General features: G+C 39.6%; 3 protein-coding genes across 3 annotated transcripts; 2 read left to right on the top strand and 1 right to left on the bottom strand.

Moving 5' to 3' along the window:
• Positions 1-2,733: 2,733 nt before the first annotated feature.
• Positions 2,734-3,147, top strand: ACRALDRAFT_1093116 (uncharacterized protein; the record flags this gene model as incomplete). The annotated part of the gene is made up of 3 exons (XM_071019662.1): positions 2,734-2,751; positions 2,791-3,012; positions 3,073-3,147. The coding sequence occupies 3 exons, from the start codon at positions 2,734-2,736 to the stop codon at positions 3,145-3,147; spliced, it is 315 nt and encodes a 104-aa protein (XP_070876195.1).
• A 682-nt stretch (positions 3,148-3,829) lies between these two features.
• Positions 3,830-5,229, bottom strand: ACRALDRAFT_1056208 (uncharacterized protein; the record flags this gene model as incomplete). The annotated part of the gene is made up of 5 exons (XM_071015872.1): positions 3,830-4,268; positions 4,330-4,499; positions 4,557-4,624; positions 4,681-4,911; positions 4,992-5,229. 5 exons carry the CDS (start codon positions 5,227-5,229, stop codon positions 3,830-3,832), a joined length of 1,146 nt encoding a protein of 381 aa, XP_070876194.1.
• A 2,729-nt stretch (positions 5,230-7,958) lies between these two features.
• ACRALDRAFT_209200 (uncharacterized protein) lies at positions 7,959-8,495 on the top strand (the record flags this gene model as incomplete). Its single annotated transcript, XM_071022583.1, has 2 exons — positions 7,959-8,064; positions 8,416-8,495. Coding segments are annotated over 2 exons (186 nt in total), but the record flags the coding sequence as incomplete, so codon positions are not given.
• Between the last annotated feature and the right edge of the window lie 8,437 nt (positions 8,496-16,932).

The raw sequence follows: 16,932 nt of genomic DNA, 5'->3' as shown, positions 1-16,932 counted from the left end.
TAGGATTTCCGCCTAGTAAGGGCCCTAGACTCCTGGGGGATAATACTAATCTAAGAACGGCACTATAGGAATATAGCGAACGGTATAATCTATACGGGTATTAATAGGGTTTTAGGGGGCCCCGCGCCTATATATAGCTAACCCCCCGCTATCTTGGCTATCCTCTAGGCAGCCTTACTACTGGTATATTACTCGCTTTTAGTATTATTATCCTTACTTTTATTATTATTACTTTTATTCTCCTCCTTACCAGAGGTAGTATGGTCGGCGGCGGCGGGGATTTGAAGGTTCTAAACAGGTTAATAACGGGAACATAGCGGGAATAAAGCGAAGTTACTATCTAACGGCTAATATTCTCGACTATCCGCTTAACTCTAGCGAATTAAGCCTATATTATAAGACGATTATTCGTAGCCGTACCTCTAGCGGCGGCGCTAGCCCGATGCTAGGAGCTACGGCTAGCTGGCAGCGCCTATAATTAACGCTTACGGGCGGTCTTATAAGCACAGCGAGTATAAGATAATTAGTCATAGCCTATATAGCAACCCCGTGGTTAATACTTATAATAATAGTTTATTATTTTGGATATAATAAACGGTTTATATTAAACGAGTAAAGGCTATATAATAAGTCGCTAGCACCGATTTATATCCCACCTTTTTTCTTTTGGTATAATAATAGTAATAAGCTCCTATACCGGTAACGTTACGGTATTTAATTATAAGTGAATCGGCGGTAATAGCAGAAATACAATAAGTATAGGGCGATGCTTAGATAGTAGTAGGAGTCGGTTCCTACCTAAGTTAGACGCGCTATACAGGCACAGATAATACACGGAGAACGTATATTCTTCTTACTGGCAGGGCCAGCTAGAGCGCGGGTATCGCTAACACTATCAGCGCTATTATTAGTAACTTAGTTAATAACGGAGGTTATCTAGATTAACGCGTATTAGCTAGAATGAAACGGACTATATATAACCGGGTATATAGATAACGCAGGTTGCCTATAAGGATAATAGCGAACTTATATTAATAGGATAGCTTAAAGAAGAAGAGGAGGGAAGGGAGAGGAAAGATAATCGGAAAAGGATTTTCTATTAAAAGATCTTATATAACCGGGCGGCTATAGAGGAAGGCAGGTGCGATTACTATTCTAGTGCTTACTATAAGATAGTCACAGATAGATCGAGCGGCGGCGTAGGAGAACCGCACGCTACCTAGGGATATATAGGATAAAGGAGACTATATAAGGGAGGAACGTAATAAAGATAGCTATATAATAGGGCTAGGAGGCCGCCTAGCTACTAGGTCAGTAACGCACCGCCCTAATATAGGCGTATTATAAACCTAATAGTAGATACCCTGTTAGCCACTATACATACTAGAGGTAAGATCCGGAATACGCACCGAGTTAGTATACGACCACGAAGCGCTATTATAGCGGTCGCCCTAAAGATACCTAAACTATACTATATAAGGGGAGGGGTTTTCGTCCTAACCGGTTTTCCCCCCTCCTAAATCAGAGAAGGACTATCGCCTAGAAGGCTAGCCTATATAATTAGGTAAAAATAGCATAATATATAATAATAATAATAATAATATAATCGGGCTTTTAGAGTCTAAGCTAAGCTATAGACTTAAAGGATAATTAAAAGCTTATATGATATAGAGCTTTATTCTTTAGGGGCTTATACTACGCTCTATTACCTGGTGCTATACTAGCACGCTAAGTTATATAGCTGCGGATTGATACTAGTATTATACCGGTATTAAACCCTATATAACTCTACATTAGTGCTAGTATTTAATATGCACTAAAGCTCGTATAATATACTAGCACTATACTAGTATTAAAGCCCGTAGAGCGATAGATTAGTGCTAGCACTATCCTAGTATTATAGCTAGTATAGCCCCTACCCTTAGATCGACCGAGGTTCCTTCGCAGCTATATAGAGGAGGAGCCTTACCTTCTCTATTAGAGAAGGTATCCTATTTATATATCATTTACTATATTCTGAGATTACCCTTTTTTTAAATGCTCTTATAGCTCCTATAGTACTAACTAGCTAGAGATATATACGGTTACTGTATATTAAGTTTAAAGCGATTTTAATAATACTTTAATTCCAGCCTAGACATTTCCGGATATTTTTAAATTAATAGCTTAAAGTAAGGGCTGGATTATATAACTAAATAGATTATATAAATACAGCTCTACTACTCTAGCTATGCAGGGCGGTCGTTAGTCTCTAAACTTTTAGGCCATTAGTTATTAGAGCAGGAGTGGCTTATATAATAATATAAGCTACTAAAAGGGGAATCCGATTAGTTATATTTAGCTAACGCATAGCTTATATATAGCTTAGCCTCTAGTAAGCCTTTAACTAGGAATTAAGACAATCTACGTACCTCTATAGCTCGGTTTAGTTAAGTATAGCTCTATATTATAATCAACTTAGTAGAACGATCTAGCCTACTATAAAATTCTATTCTATAGAAGATAACTTATATCCAATGCCGAACGGAGCAACTCGTTCCGTTCCTGTTTCGGTCCAGCCTATGCAACAGCTACTGCTAATTTTGTATACGCTGTCGTTTATATTATAAAAGGTCTATATTAGAAGGGATTGTTTATCCATCATGTAAGAAATGATATTTCATATGTAAGACCCACTAAAATGTGGGTCTATGATAAGAGCGATAAGACTCCTAAGTACCTTACTAAGTTTGTATGTACCTGCAGATTACAGTCACGATAGCTAGGTAGATTCGTCTTCAATTCCATCAGTTCCATCAGCTCCATCAGTTCCATCAGTTCCATCAGTTCCATCAGTTCCATCAGTTCCATCAGTTCCATCAGTTCCATCAGTTCCATCAGTTCCATCAGTTCCATCAGTTCCATCAGTTCCATCAGTTCCATCAGTTCCATCAGTTCCATCAGTTCCATCAGTTCCATCAGTTCCATCAGTTCCATCAGTTCCATCCTAGGCAGCCCGAATACCATAGTCACGTACACGATAATCGCCCGCCCTCTCGCTAGTCAGTCCATAACAGGATCCACGGCACGAAGATTCTGGCTGCTATGGAACTGATGGAACTGATGGAACCGATGGAACTGATAGAACCGATGGAATTGATGGAATGATTGGAATCCCTTTTTAACGGTTTAATCGCCCGCGCGAGTTATTGTCATGGGCACGAAATTAGTACATCGAAGTTTGGCGTAGTACTTTGGCAGCTTATCGCTCTTATCGTGGCCCCGTTATAAAGTGGGTCTTACATGTGAAATATCATTTCTTACATGATGGATAAACAATCCCTATCAGAACTATAGTCGGAATATCCTGCCTCTACCTAAAAGGCTTGGTGGTGTGGACTCCGCCTTTATGCATAACATTCGGGAAATGCGATGGTTTCAGTAACTGGTCAGTCTGAGTCCGGTCGCGAAGTGGACTTTTGGCACGAGGCGATACTATCATGTATTCCGTAATCACTGCCCAAGCGAAGCGGCTTGATGAAATTGCGCATGCGCGCCCGTTCCACCCGTTCCAACCAGAATCCGGGGCATGCGGTGTATGTTGATCTACTTATGAGCGTCGTGTGAGAAGGGAACACTTCAACTCTTAGGGCTAAGTGAAGCCCACCCAAATTTAAATACAAAGCAAACGCCAATGATGCCGCAGACACCTATGCACCATGCCTCGAGGGTGATCTATGCCAGTTGCAGTAAACCAGCTGAAGACGCCACATTATCGCTCGTAGTGTCGGGTAGTGCCAGTAAATAACAGGCTCGTGGTGTTCCGCCGGAGCCGCTTGTCCGTTCACCGTCAGTTGGTGTTGATGCGGAGTGGGAAGAAGCCCTCGGGCATTGGCTCGAGATGCCAGGCACGATCAGCCTCCTTCTCAAAGGCGTCGAACCAGTAACGCTCGAGTTCCTCGGGAACTGACCAACCCTTCTCAGTGCTGCGTAGCAACATGCGCACGAGATGGCGCTTCTCCTGTGGTCCATCAACGAAACTCTCGCGACGATGGAGCACGACAAAGTTGTTGATGAAGTGAATGTCGCCGGCTTGGGTCTGGATCTCAAGCTGTGTCGCCTGCGCAATGGCTTCGACGGCGTCCAGGGCCTCTACCTGCCGCGAAGTCAGGGCCGGAAGGTGCTCGGGCCGAGGGTGCGCAGCGCTTCCCATCAGGGGCGTACGGCCGAAGTTGATAATGATTTTTCCGTCATGATTGAAAAGAATGGGTCGGCACTGGAACCGAGGCCTAAAGGTTGTACAGGGTCAGAGGCAAGTCACAATCGTCAGGCCCGCAGCAGGAGGCTCACAGAGAGAACGGCCAGTCAAAGCCAGCCAGGGTACGTATCATGTCAGGTCGAGCAGCGGCCAGGACATTATAGACGGTATGACCAGAGGCGAGAATGCACTTCCCACCCCTGGCAGCGGTATCTCTGGTAAGCCAGCTAACAATGTCACCCGCCTCTTCATTGTGGAAGCTCTGCGGCACGTTAGTAGACCAAACCAAGAGAGAGTGTGAAGGGAGGTGAGCCCGTACGATGGCCGAGGTGGAATGGCGATGATGCTCCGTCTTCTGGGCAGTCGAGTCGTCGGCGACTATGTGGACTAATGATCCAGTGTTAGGGGCTGGTCCACAAGAATCCAACGAGGGCAGCACCTACCTAGCATGTTCCCATTTTTATCCTGGCGTCCTTGCTGGTCGGCAATGTGGGCTTGGATTCCTAGATAAAGAAGGGTGAGATCTTCGACACTGTAATTCTTTGGCCTCAGACCGCGAATGAGCGCGAAACCACGACCTAAATAGATGTCCTGGGCCACTTGGCTAAGCTTCTCGGAAAGGATGGGAAGCGGGAAGTTGTGACGCGTAACATGACCACCATCTAGCCCAAGGCCTGTATAGACGATCAGCGGCGAGTTGGGCAGATTACGGGGCATGGACGAGAACTGAGAAACAATGATGTGCCATGCTCACCCTTGAAATGCCCAAGAGCTGCCTCGAGCTCCCGGATGTCAACCGCGGTGAGGAACAGGATGAACTCGCCCGTCTTGGTGGCATACTCGGCGCCAGTCCAGGCAGCCTTGGAGGCAGTCACCTCGGGAAATCCACTTGGGAGGACTGAAAAATCGACGGCACCCAAATAGCAACCGTCTTTCGAAAAGGGGGACGCCCCGGCCGCGACAGGGAACGGGACGGTGGTACTAGATGTCATTATTACGACTGATAGCCAGAAAATCAGCCCATGGAGAACCAAGAAATCTGCTTGTGGCATCTTGCCCACCTCAGCGTTCTCCGTATGGTGAACTGGCAGGTTCTAATAAGGCGAATCTTCAAAGAGGGAAAGGCACCGGTCAACCTATGAGGATCTGGCGGTGAAAAGCTTTGTAAGAGTATAATCAGTGTGCCGATGCTTGATTGTTGAGGTCTGCTGGTTGGTTGGCTAGCGAGGAAATGGAGGTGATGTGACCTGGGAAGAGGGAGGGTCGGTTCTGACAATAGATGACATGATCAAGAAGAAATGGACGAGGTTGTTCTATATAGTAGTATTGCGGCCACCTGAGGTCTCAAAAGTTGGTGGTAAGAGCGCCCTGGGACAGAGAGGAAGAAAGGGGCAGGTGGGTGCAGGTGTTTGAGGAAAGAGGCGAAAGTAGGAAGCCGCAACCTTGACTTGGACCGATAGGAAGACAAACTTCAGTAGCAAAGAGAGAAGGTGTCCCGTTGGCGGAAGGTAGAACTGAATTTTCTGCCTTCACACGCCCCGAGCGGCCTCAACAAGCATAGCTGTGTGTGACGGGAAAACTGACGACGGAGTGAAGGAGGCTCTGGAAAGAGGAACGATGTTGACTTAGATAGACATTCACCGACAAGTTAGCTGTATGTAGCCGCAGTTATTGGGGGCTGGGTTTGTCCTGCGAAACGAAAATAGGGATGAGAATTTGATCAAGGTTAGAGATTTTCAGGTCTCAATATCCCGTCTTGACCTCAGGGAACACACCATGCCATGATCGGGTTTTTCTTCTTCTTCTTCTTCTGCATTATCTTCCTCCTTTTTTTTTCCCCATTTCGTTCTTTTCTTTTCCTTTGCTTCTGTTTTTGCTTTTTCTGAGGTCTTATTATTCACCGTAGGCACACATACCCCGAACGGAAACCAACTGAACGCGGCTAGGGACAGGCGCCACCCGACGCGGGAGGAGGAGTAGGTAGGCTTGAGGACTGAGCTGCACCAGTCCAGGTGCAAGCGTCAGCGTCGAGATTGGGAGGGCAGGCTGTAGACATCCTATCGGCAACTAGCCTTGGGAATGCACTGACATGGCATTGAGCTCTCAGTAATGGGAGCAGAGCGAGTAGGAGAAGTGCTAATGGCTGTTTGCTTGATGAGAGGTAGGGAGAATAATGAGTGTATATACGGAAAATGGTAAGACATTGGCGTCACTGGCACTCAGGGCAGAACACAGCTGGTGGTCAATATGGAGTGCATAGAGACGCTGCCTGTCATTTAAAAGAGTCTCCTGCCATTCAGAAGGACGGAACAAGAGACGAGCGCCGTAGAGGAAGGGGAAGTTAACGACGAGCAAGGGCTATGTCAGTATCCTTGGCAAGGATCAGGTCAGTGGGTAGATACATAATTGAATTCCCATGCTCACCTAGCTACCACGCAAGTATGATCTACTTAAGTTCCATCGTCGTATTGCCATGCATTCCCCATGCCGAGATCTACGCATCGGAAATTCCGGCCGACACAAGAAAGACAGGCCAATGGCTCCGCACAATTCTAGGCCACATTTCGCGGCGCATGGCCACAAGGTTAAGCGCTCATAGCTTCCATATAATCTCATCATCCCTAGATGCCTACGTATCTTTGTTGTCACCGCACAGATATAAGCAACTCTTTTAGCGAGCTCGTAGGTACTGTACTTCGTGGGACACGGTTGGCGGTGAGAGACAAGTCGGCCTCTAGGCGTTGGAGATTCCGTTAAGACGGTCTGCACTAGTCTACTCCGGTAGGCCAGGGAAATCGGACGGCAGAAGCCACTACAGAATGGGAAGACGAAGTTATCTGACAATGGCAGAGCCGCCCATTTAGGCTTAGGCAAAACCCAGAAGAACTAAATGGGCTGGACCCATATATAAAGCTGTAGCCTAATAGGGGTGTCCTAGGTAGGCCCAGGGGCTTGGATGGGCGTACCTAATTAAGCCGTTGAGTATAAACAGATCTTAACGGGTACCCGGCAGAGCCTAGACGTTAAATTAGGCCGCCTATACAAACCCACTGCGTTTATATAGGCTTTGTTAGGCGACCTGATTAAGCCACTGGGTTCTACTAGGTACCTATTAGGAACTATTTATATTTAACGGCTCTATTAGGTACGCCTATCAGAGCCCCTAGGCCTAACTAGGGCTTAGATAAGCAGGGAGGCGATAAGCAGGGAGGCGGTGACGGTTAGCAGGGCGCCGAATGAGTACCGGTATTTGTACGCCCCCTGTTCGGTATTTGCTGTCCACTCAACCCCAAATAAGAAGGTAACGCGAGCGCGTGCATAAGCAAGATCTTGGCTGTAAATGTTACGTACCTGTACACATTAGAGTAGGTAATCAGGATTACGTGATATGTAACAAGGTAGGTCACGTGACTAGGACATCAGGATTACGTCGTGTGTGGGACAAGGTCACGTGACTAGGGCATCAGGATTACGTGGTGTGTAATACGTGACTAGGGTATAAGGATTACGTGGTGTATGTGATAAGGTCACGTGACTAGGGCATCAGGATTACGTGGTGTGTGTGATAAGGTCACGTGACTAGGGTATTAGGATTACGTGGTGTGTGACAAGGTACCTAGCGTAAGGACATTATATATTCTTAATACCTTAGGGTTAATGAATACAGAGGCAGAAACAGTAGTGATTTGGTGGCTTAAGACATCTGGTTTTGATTGCAGAGATTGAGGCTTGTCGTGAGGTACAGGTACGCAGCATATGCGGCCAAGATCTTGCTTATGCACGCGGTCGCGTAACCTTCCAAAAATGGATTGAGTGGACAACAAATAGTGAACCGGGGGCGTACAAATACCGGTACTCGCGCCGAATAAAGCAAACCCCTCGCGCTGCTAAGGGGATAGGGCACGATCTTCTATTATAGCTTACCTCTTACCTTATATTCGGGCTTATATTTAGTATACGATAATAGATTTTATTATTACGATAATACGATTAGTTATAATATAATAGAGTATACCTAATTAAAGAACTATTCTATTATGCCTATAGGAGATATCTTAGAGGGTATACCTGATTTATTATATTATTGCCTAAATCTACTATTATAAAAGAATATTATTCGAGCCATCTTTCTTTTCCCTGACTCTCCTTCCTATAACTATCCTACTCCTTTTCTTTAGTTATAGAGTATCGTTATCACCACCGCCTTTTATTCTATTTACCGTACCGCCGCCACTATACCCAAATTCACAGGAAGTAAGTTATCCCTTATACTCCCTGATATCTTTATTATACTAATTTTATTACGTAGAACGTAAGGCAGACTCCGAATATTCGGAGAACCCCTATATAAAGCGAGCCCGAGAGTAGCGGGACCGTATAGATCCTAATACTAGGGCGATCTTTAATATTAAATATAAATAGACTTTGAAGAAGTCCCGTTATATTACGTAGTTTAAAAACTCTACGGAGTATAAAAACGTATCCGAGGAGGAGCAGAAGGCCTAGTTAGCCGTATTTAAGTAGTAACTGGATAATAAACGGTACGTGTATATATAGTACTTAATACAGTAATTAATATAGTAATTAAAAACTAATAATATCTAGTAATACCGAGGTGGCGGTAGAGGAGGCCAGACAGGCTAACGAATCCGAAGCCGCCTAGGAAGACGCTAAGTCTAATAACGAGGGTAACGAACTTAATATCGAAGTTAAAACCAGAAACGATAAGCTCTGGTATAATAGAATAGAGGCCGCCCTGCCGTTTAAGCATTTTATAGTCTAGGTTATAAAGAAGGAATTCTACGACTATAAAAAAGATATCGAGGAGGGATTAGTTAACGAGTCCGTTATTATAGAGTGGCTATATAGCCTTCTAGATGAATTTAAGATTCCGTATAACGGCGGCCTAGAACTAATTATCGCGCTTCTATATAGTTAGTATAACGAGTTTACTAGTAGGGTAAAAGCGCCCTTTAACCTTCGGCTCTAGTTTAGGGTAAATAATCTATTTATCCCTTAGTATTAGGAGTATACTAATATTAATAGGCTATTACTAAGTCCGGATCTAAATAGGCTTAGGCTACTCACTTCGCCGAGAGTATATATAAGCTATATTATAAGGTACTAGTATGCGAGCTAGGGGCGCTTAATTATTAGGGGCCCCTTATCGATATTAAAGATATTATAAACGATTTCGAGAAAGTTATAATTCGCTGTATTACTTGGCTTAATAACCGGGCTATTTTCCCCCGCCAGAAGCGTAAAAGGTGTGTTATAAGCTCCTATACTAAAGTCGAATAATTAACTAATAGTACTAGGACTAATATAGTTTATCGGCTTGTCGGTCTCGGCTCGTTAATAGACTATACGGTGCCCCGCCTTCGTAAAAAGGCCACTTTTAATCTACCTCTTCTATGCCAGAAGAAGCAAATTCGGTTTATTAGGGATTTCGTGAACCGTTATCGACGCTCCTATAAGTTTAAGTACGATATTAACTACTATATTCTTTAATTACTAATATATCTGTATTTAGCGGTTCTGTTAGATAGTCAGGATCTTAAAACCGCCTCGTCTAGTATTATTATCCAGTAGGCGCGTGACTTCCTCCGCGGCTTAGTAGAGGCAGATTTAGCGAAGGATTTTATCGCCTCTAAGGATAAGTAATAGGATAGTGAGAGTTTATACAGAGTGGTAGTAGGCGGTGTAATAGTATTATAACGTTTTCCGCTCCTAAAATTATAATTAGCTCGCGATATACGTCCTTATATTAACCTTACTTATACTCGTTATATTATTATATATTAAAGTAAGAATAGTATAAGTATTCCTTAATTAAATATTATTATCGCTTTATTATAGTCTATTATAAGATATCTTAATAATAATATCTTTAGTACTTATATACTATTTAATTTAGATAATTATAACTAAGTTAACTACTATCTATAAAAAGAGTTACAGTATATTATACTTTTAAGGCTTTATTAGTATATTAATATATACTATAATATAACTAAACGTAGTATTACTTTGCTTTTTTTAAGTTTTAAGAATTTACTCTAGGTATATAATACTATATTATTAATTATAAGATATAGATATCTATATAAGCTAGACTATATGTAGCTTTACTTTTATTTATACTATACTATATACTATATATTCCAATATATTTTAACTAGCTAACTATTTTATATATTTAGTCCTAGATTATAGAATTATAAACAATATATAATTAGTATTAATAGAAGCGTAGAAGTGTTCCTATAAGACTTATAAGTACATTTTTATTAGAGTATAAGGAATATAAGTAATAAGTAAAGTTGGTATAACCGTATAAGTTTACTTAATACTAATATCCTAGAATATATATTATATTTATAAGAGTCTACTGGTAATAATTATATATAGAATATTCTCTAAGCTAGATATATATGATTAACTCTATATTAATTACGTAATATAAGATAGTACCTTATTTATAATATAATACAATGCCTAGATAGCTAGTTTAGCTTAGCTAGGCGAGAATAGTATACTAAATAATAATATAAATAGATCGTCTAACGTATATAATATTATATGTTTTAGATCTAATTCTTATTTTACTTTAAGGCTTACCTTATTATTTAGTATATTATACTATACATATATAAGAATATAGTATAATCCTAATTATTACTGATTCTATTTTATAAGTTAAAGGCTATTTCGTATACTATATATATATAACTATAATATATATATATATAGATTATAACTTTATATTATATTACTTAATATATAATACTAAGGTATCTTATAGGAATATAATCTCAATTATATAAACTATATTAAGCTTATATATTATTATAAGGTGATATTATATATAAGTTAAAGTATAATATATACACTAGGGTATATTTATATATATTATATACTTAGTTACTATCTTATATAATATCTAAAATATACTTATAATATATAATACTTTTTATATATCCTAGCTAATAACTTAAACGCTGTATTTATATCTTATAAGATATTATACTATATAAGCTATATATTCTTAAATATTCTAGATAGTATAGTCTATAAGTTACTACTTTATCTTTCCCCTCCTAGTTTTAATATTATATATAAAATTTTATATAAGATTTATAAGTTCTATATTATATAGAATTTCTATAGAGGTTTTTATCCGGCCTTAAACGTAATTTTTCTTTAGAAAAGCAATAGCCCTAGATATCTAATTAAGCAGCCTAAATAGGTATAGATATAATAGTAATAATATAGTATTTCTATATTATATAGAGTTTCTATAATTAAGTCTTTATCTTTTAGTATTTATATAAAACTAGTATTATATTATATTTACTATTCTATATATTAAGTTTATTATAATTACGTATTTATTTAAAAAATATATTCTAAAAATTAAGATACTATATTATATAGACGATTACTAACTTATATCTACCTAGCATATTCGTATAAACTAATATATCCTTAATTTCCTAGCCGATAAGCCGTTGCCCGCCGCCCTAACCTTGTCGATACCTGTATCCTATCTCTGCCTTGGCTACTCGGTAATTATAGACGGAATTAAGATATCGGGGGAGAGCTAGGAGGTGCAGATCCTAGCTATATATGCTACGAGCCTTGCGACTCTTAAGAGTCTTGCCCCTGCTATTATTGCTCCTGTTGCCTTTGCTGCCCTTGCTGCCTTTGCTACTCTTATTAATCCTGTAGCCCTACTATATAGATCACGGATAAGGCGTCTAACTAAGGCTCCGTTATTACTCTATCCGTTACGTTATAATTAAGAGGGCGTTAACTAGTTAGAAGACTTAGTAGCTTAGGCGAATCCTCGACTAACTATAAGTGGAATAACTCTAACCTAATATTACCCGGGGTATATATATACTGAAATAGTTATCGAAGGTTATCCTGATTATCCTTATTCGAATCGTTATCTTTATACTCCTACGGAATCAGTCTCTTGGGTACTATTAGATCCTTATACCAGGTTATTAGAATCAGAGCTGCAGAGGCAGTCTTAGGTATAAGCCTGGATCGTTAGGGTGTATAAACACGCTTTGCAAAGCTCTATACTCGTTTAATATTAACGGCCAAGGGAGGAATATAAAATAGATCCTTTGCTAGGGCGGCGAAGCCTTAATATAAGCTCTTATTCCGTCTCTAGAACTCCGTAATCGTCTTTATAGGCCGTTTCCCTATTATATATATTAGTAATCAAAAGTATAGTAATTAATACAGTAATTAATACAGTAATTAATATAGTAATTAGTGTAGTAATTAAGAAAAAAAACGGAATAACTTACATAACGCTAAGAATTCTCTGACTTTTACACGAATACGGTTATTATCCGAATTTAATACCAGCCTCTAGTATATCCTTTAGTAAGTGCTTACTTTAACGGATAAGTTATATGGGGTAGTTAACTTACTCGTGTAGGGCTAACTAGTAACGCACTAATAGAAAAGCTAAGATGCCCCCTGTTCGCACGATTTATCGCCCTATCGTTCTCCCGATTATACTCTTTATAGTATAGCGTATATATTATTATTAGGAAGCGAATAGCCTATCGCTAGGGGTCGTAATTAGTAGGTGCCTCGAAGAACCTCCCCTAATCCGTAAAGCGCTAGTTATCTTCGCCCTCTAAGATAAGGCATAAAAGACTAGTAATAGAGTAGAGGTCGATATTATTTTCGCTCTAGATAAAACCGATATACTTAGCTAGCTTCTCCTTCGTAAGCTTAACTACGTCGCGGAGTTTTATTACCTAATCATCGCTATAATTTTCCTTCAGGAGACCGTTAACGCGAGTTAGCCACCTATTTAATACGATATAGGTCTCGGTTTAAGTTCCAGACTATTCTAATCGACTAGGAACCTATATTATTTATAAGCTAAGTAAAGAATTTCGTGATATCGATAATAAACCCGATCTAAGTCCACTCCTCTTCGGTAAGCTGTCGAAATCCCTTAGATTTATCTATAGTGCCGATATATTCGTGGATAACAGCGCGAAGGCGCCACGCCCGCTTAAGCATTAGACAGGTTAAACTCTATCGGGTCCTAATATCTTAAACTAACTGCACGGTATCTTCCCGGCCTATAATCTATTGCTATAGTTATTTAAAGGCGTGCCTTTATTTAGGTAAGCGATTAACGTATACTACGAGGTTCTTAACCTTTTATTATATTAGTAATATATAAGTAATATACTAAATATAAATATTACTTACTATTTTAATATAGTTAAATCCGTGTCTAAATATATTATCGTTATCGTCTTCGCCTAGTCCGAGGTAACTTAAGAGGTCTTTTAACGTAAGTTAGATAATATAAGAGATACACCGAATATACCGAATCCTGCTACTGCTTTATATTATAAAGTTACTAAAGGAAGGCGAGGTATCGCCGTCTTATATTATTAGGCCACGAATAGTCTCCTTAATTCGATCTGCGTTCAATAGACCGCCGTTATCCGAGGTTATTATTCGGACTCGAGACCAGAGTTTATACTTCTATAGGTATTCCCCGACCAGGGTACTTAACCTAATCTTAGTATTATCGCCTTAGACGTCGACGATATCGAGGAGTAGCTACCGGCGGTTCTATTTCTCGTTAATCTAGTATACTATAATACTAAGTAAATTAAAGTTTATAACCGGGGTTAACTAGTAGTCGATTATTAACGCTATATACACCTACGGGGGGATTTACCGAAGCTATTCGGAGATAACCTCGCCGGTATAGGTCCTAAACTAACGTGTAAGAGTACTAGCGTGTGGAATCTGGGCGACGAAACCGGGATATAGCTATTCCACGAAGAACTCAAATCCCGGGGCTATGGTTATATTAAAGGATAAGGTATATATAGCAACCATTATAATAAGACCTAGCTAGGCGTTAGTGAATCTGGTGCTAGCGATATTATCGAACTTTACTTTATTAGTTTGATTACTGTATCGAGTACTGTATTTTTAGAGACCTATATTTACCCGATTCCGCTCCCTATATAGGGCCCTGTTTTATACTATTACCCTATATGCCTCTGATCTAAGGTGCCTAGTCGCCGTAGTAGTGCTACTCGATTATCTAGGCAGGAGGTTCGGATGCTTTAGGTATATATAATAACCCCTGTAGATTAGGCGAGGTGTTCTGACCCGTCTTTTAGCGCTAATAAAATACTTATCGGCACTCCTTATTACCCTACGGGATATCGGTTAGATAATAGGCCGTAGAAGAGTCTCCTCTAGAACGCTAGCTCCACGCTAGTCCTGGAACTATCCTATTATCTTCTACTAATCGATCCACGCCTATTACTTAGTAGTATTATCCGGGTTATATATATAGTGGCTATTAATTACCGTTAACTAGGCTTGCCTACCGGAGGGGGCACCGTCTAACTCTATAGCTATAAGCGAAAGCCGTGCTTCGAAGTTTTTATTTTACGAGGGTTTGCTTATATATTTTCTCTCGCTTTATCTATATTCTAATTATTTTTATCTATAATCTAATTATTTTTTATTTTTAAATCTTTACCTAGGAAATATATCTAATAAAAAACAAAAGGATAACTTATTTCTATCGCCTCCCGTTTACCTTATCCCTTTTAGGTTATACTAACGGAGTACTACTATATACTAGATATAGGACCCCTGGACTATAACCTATCTCCTCTTTCTTTTATTTATCTATCTCTTTTTCTTTTCTTTTGTCTCGCTCTTATATCTTCCTACTACGCGGCCTTATATAAATAAAAATACTACTAGTAATTTAATCGAGTTCCCCTCCGTTAACCCCCCCTTTATCAGAGACTTTAAGTCCTAGTCCTAATAATATTTCTAAAGATTCCTCTATATATAAATTACCGCCTCTGCCTCTAAACTTTAATCGCCCCGTAGGTTAGTATTACGATACTAAATAATCAGTTATTTCGCTATTATTATGGCCTATATAGCCGGAACGATTATCCACTATATAATCGCCTACTCTATAGTTAAAAGAGTCCTTATAATCTAAAGAACCGTCGTAATTAGGAGAGTCGTCCACGTAGCTAAGCGGATCTCCTCCTTAGTCGGATCCACTATCTTTACGCCCTCGGTTAAGGGCATAGACCGCTATATAAACAGGGACCGGCAAGCCCCCTTTTCGACGGCTTATACCGTAGAAAAGACGTCCGTAAATATAAACGAAGAAGCGGGTTAACCGTCAGACTATAAGGAAGACTCTAATAAAGACAGCGAAGAAAATACTAAAGCAAGCAAAAAGGGCCACCTCTTAGATAGTACGGCGCAGGCCTAGGAGTAAGAGTATATTTTTCTTTTTTCTTTTTTCTTTTTTCTTTTTTCTTTTTTCTTTTTTCTTTTTTCTTTTTTCTTTTTTCTTTTTTCTTTTTTCTTTTTTCTTTTTTCTTTTTTCTTTTTTCTTTTTTCTTTTTTCTTTTTTCTTTTTTCTTTTTTCTTTTTTCTTTTTTCTTTTTTTATTTCCTTACTAATAAATAGAGTATAGGTCTAATCGAGATACGTTAATCTTAGCGATAATTCGATCTTTTAATTCCCCGATTATCTTTTATAAGGCTTATCCGAGAGGTAATCCAGGATATAAGTAAGAGGATAAACCTACGAGTATATATAACGGTAATAGGGGCACTTTAAGAAGCGGCAGAGACTTAGCTTATAACGATATTCTAATATACTTTAATAGCAGCGATTTATACGAATAGGATTATAGTCACGGAGAAGGATATAAAATATAGTAGGGATATATTGGCTTATTATAATATTATTCTATAATAACCCTCCCCCCCCCTGCTAGTAAGAAATACAGTACTTATTAAGTACTATATTTCTTAGCCGAATAGAGGGGTCAGGTTAACTATCTACACGATAGTCTTAACGTGCTCTATATCTTTGGCCTTAATAGTGACCCTCTTAGTATAGAATACCGCCTTTTAAGATACTAGTTATTATTAGTTAATTAATCACTATTTCCTTATTACGTTAATTTATTAGACTTACTAGCAAAAAGTGTTATTAGCCACTATTCGGCTAATTCTTAAACCGCCAGGATAGCGTCCCGCTACTAGCGTACGTGTAGCCGGAAATCCTAGGAAATTTCCTTTACTAGGCGCATAAAGGGTGCATACGGAATCAGAAGTTACTTAGACTTCTAATATCTACGGATCTCCTATAGTACGATAGCTATAGTATAGTTAGTATATATACTAAATTAGTAAATAGGTTAGTTTACTTACTACCGGGCTTATTACGGCGCTTTTTCTTTACGGCCGAAACTAGCTGCTTCCTGGTAGCCCGATAAGCTAAACCCTTCTTAGGCGCCTTTCCGCCGGTGGCTTTATTAGCGGGAAACCGAGGTATACCCTTAGGGCGAGTACTAGCGTGACTATAATAAGTTAGTAAAATACCGATTATATAGGGTCTAGACGAAAACTTATGGCGGTATAGTGGTGGTAGTGGTGGTGGTGGTGATAATACTGGTAGTGATAATAGTGATAGTGATAGTGGTGGTGATAATAATAATAGTGGTGATAATAGTGATAATAGCGGCGTAAGTTAACGTGATATTATAGATCTTAACAATAGTTAAAATAAAGCAGTATAGCCTTTATTTAACTATAGAATAAAAAATAGAGGCGTTATTTACTTCTTAGACTATTATT

Source organism: Sodiomyces alcalophilus (assembly GCF_042370955.1).
Source record: "Sodiomyces alcalophilus JCM 7366 unplaced genomic scaffold ACRALscaffold_3, whole genome shotgun sequence".
NCBI classification, from domain to species: Eukaryota; Fungi; Ascomycota; class Sordariomycetes; order Glomerellales; family Plectosphaerellaceae; genus Sodiomyces; species Sodiomyces alcalophilus.
Note: the sequence above shows the minus strand (reverse complement) of the source record. Positions and strands in the feature narration are given on the sequence as shown.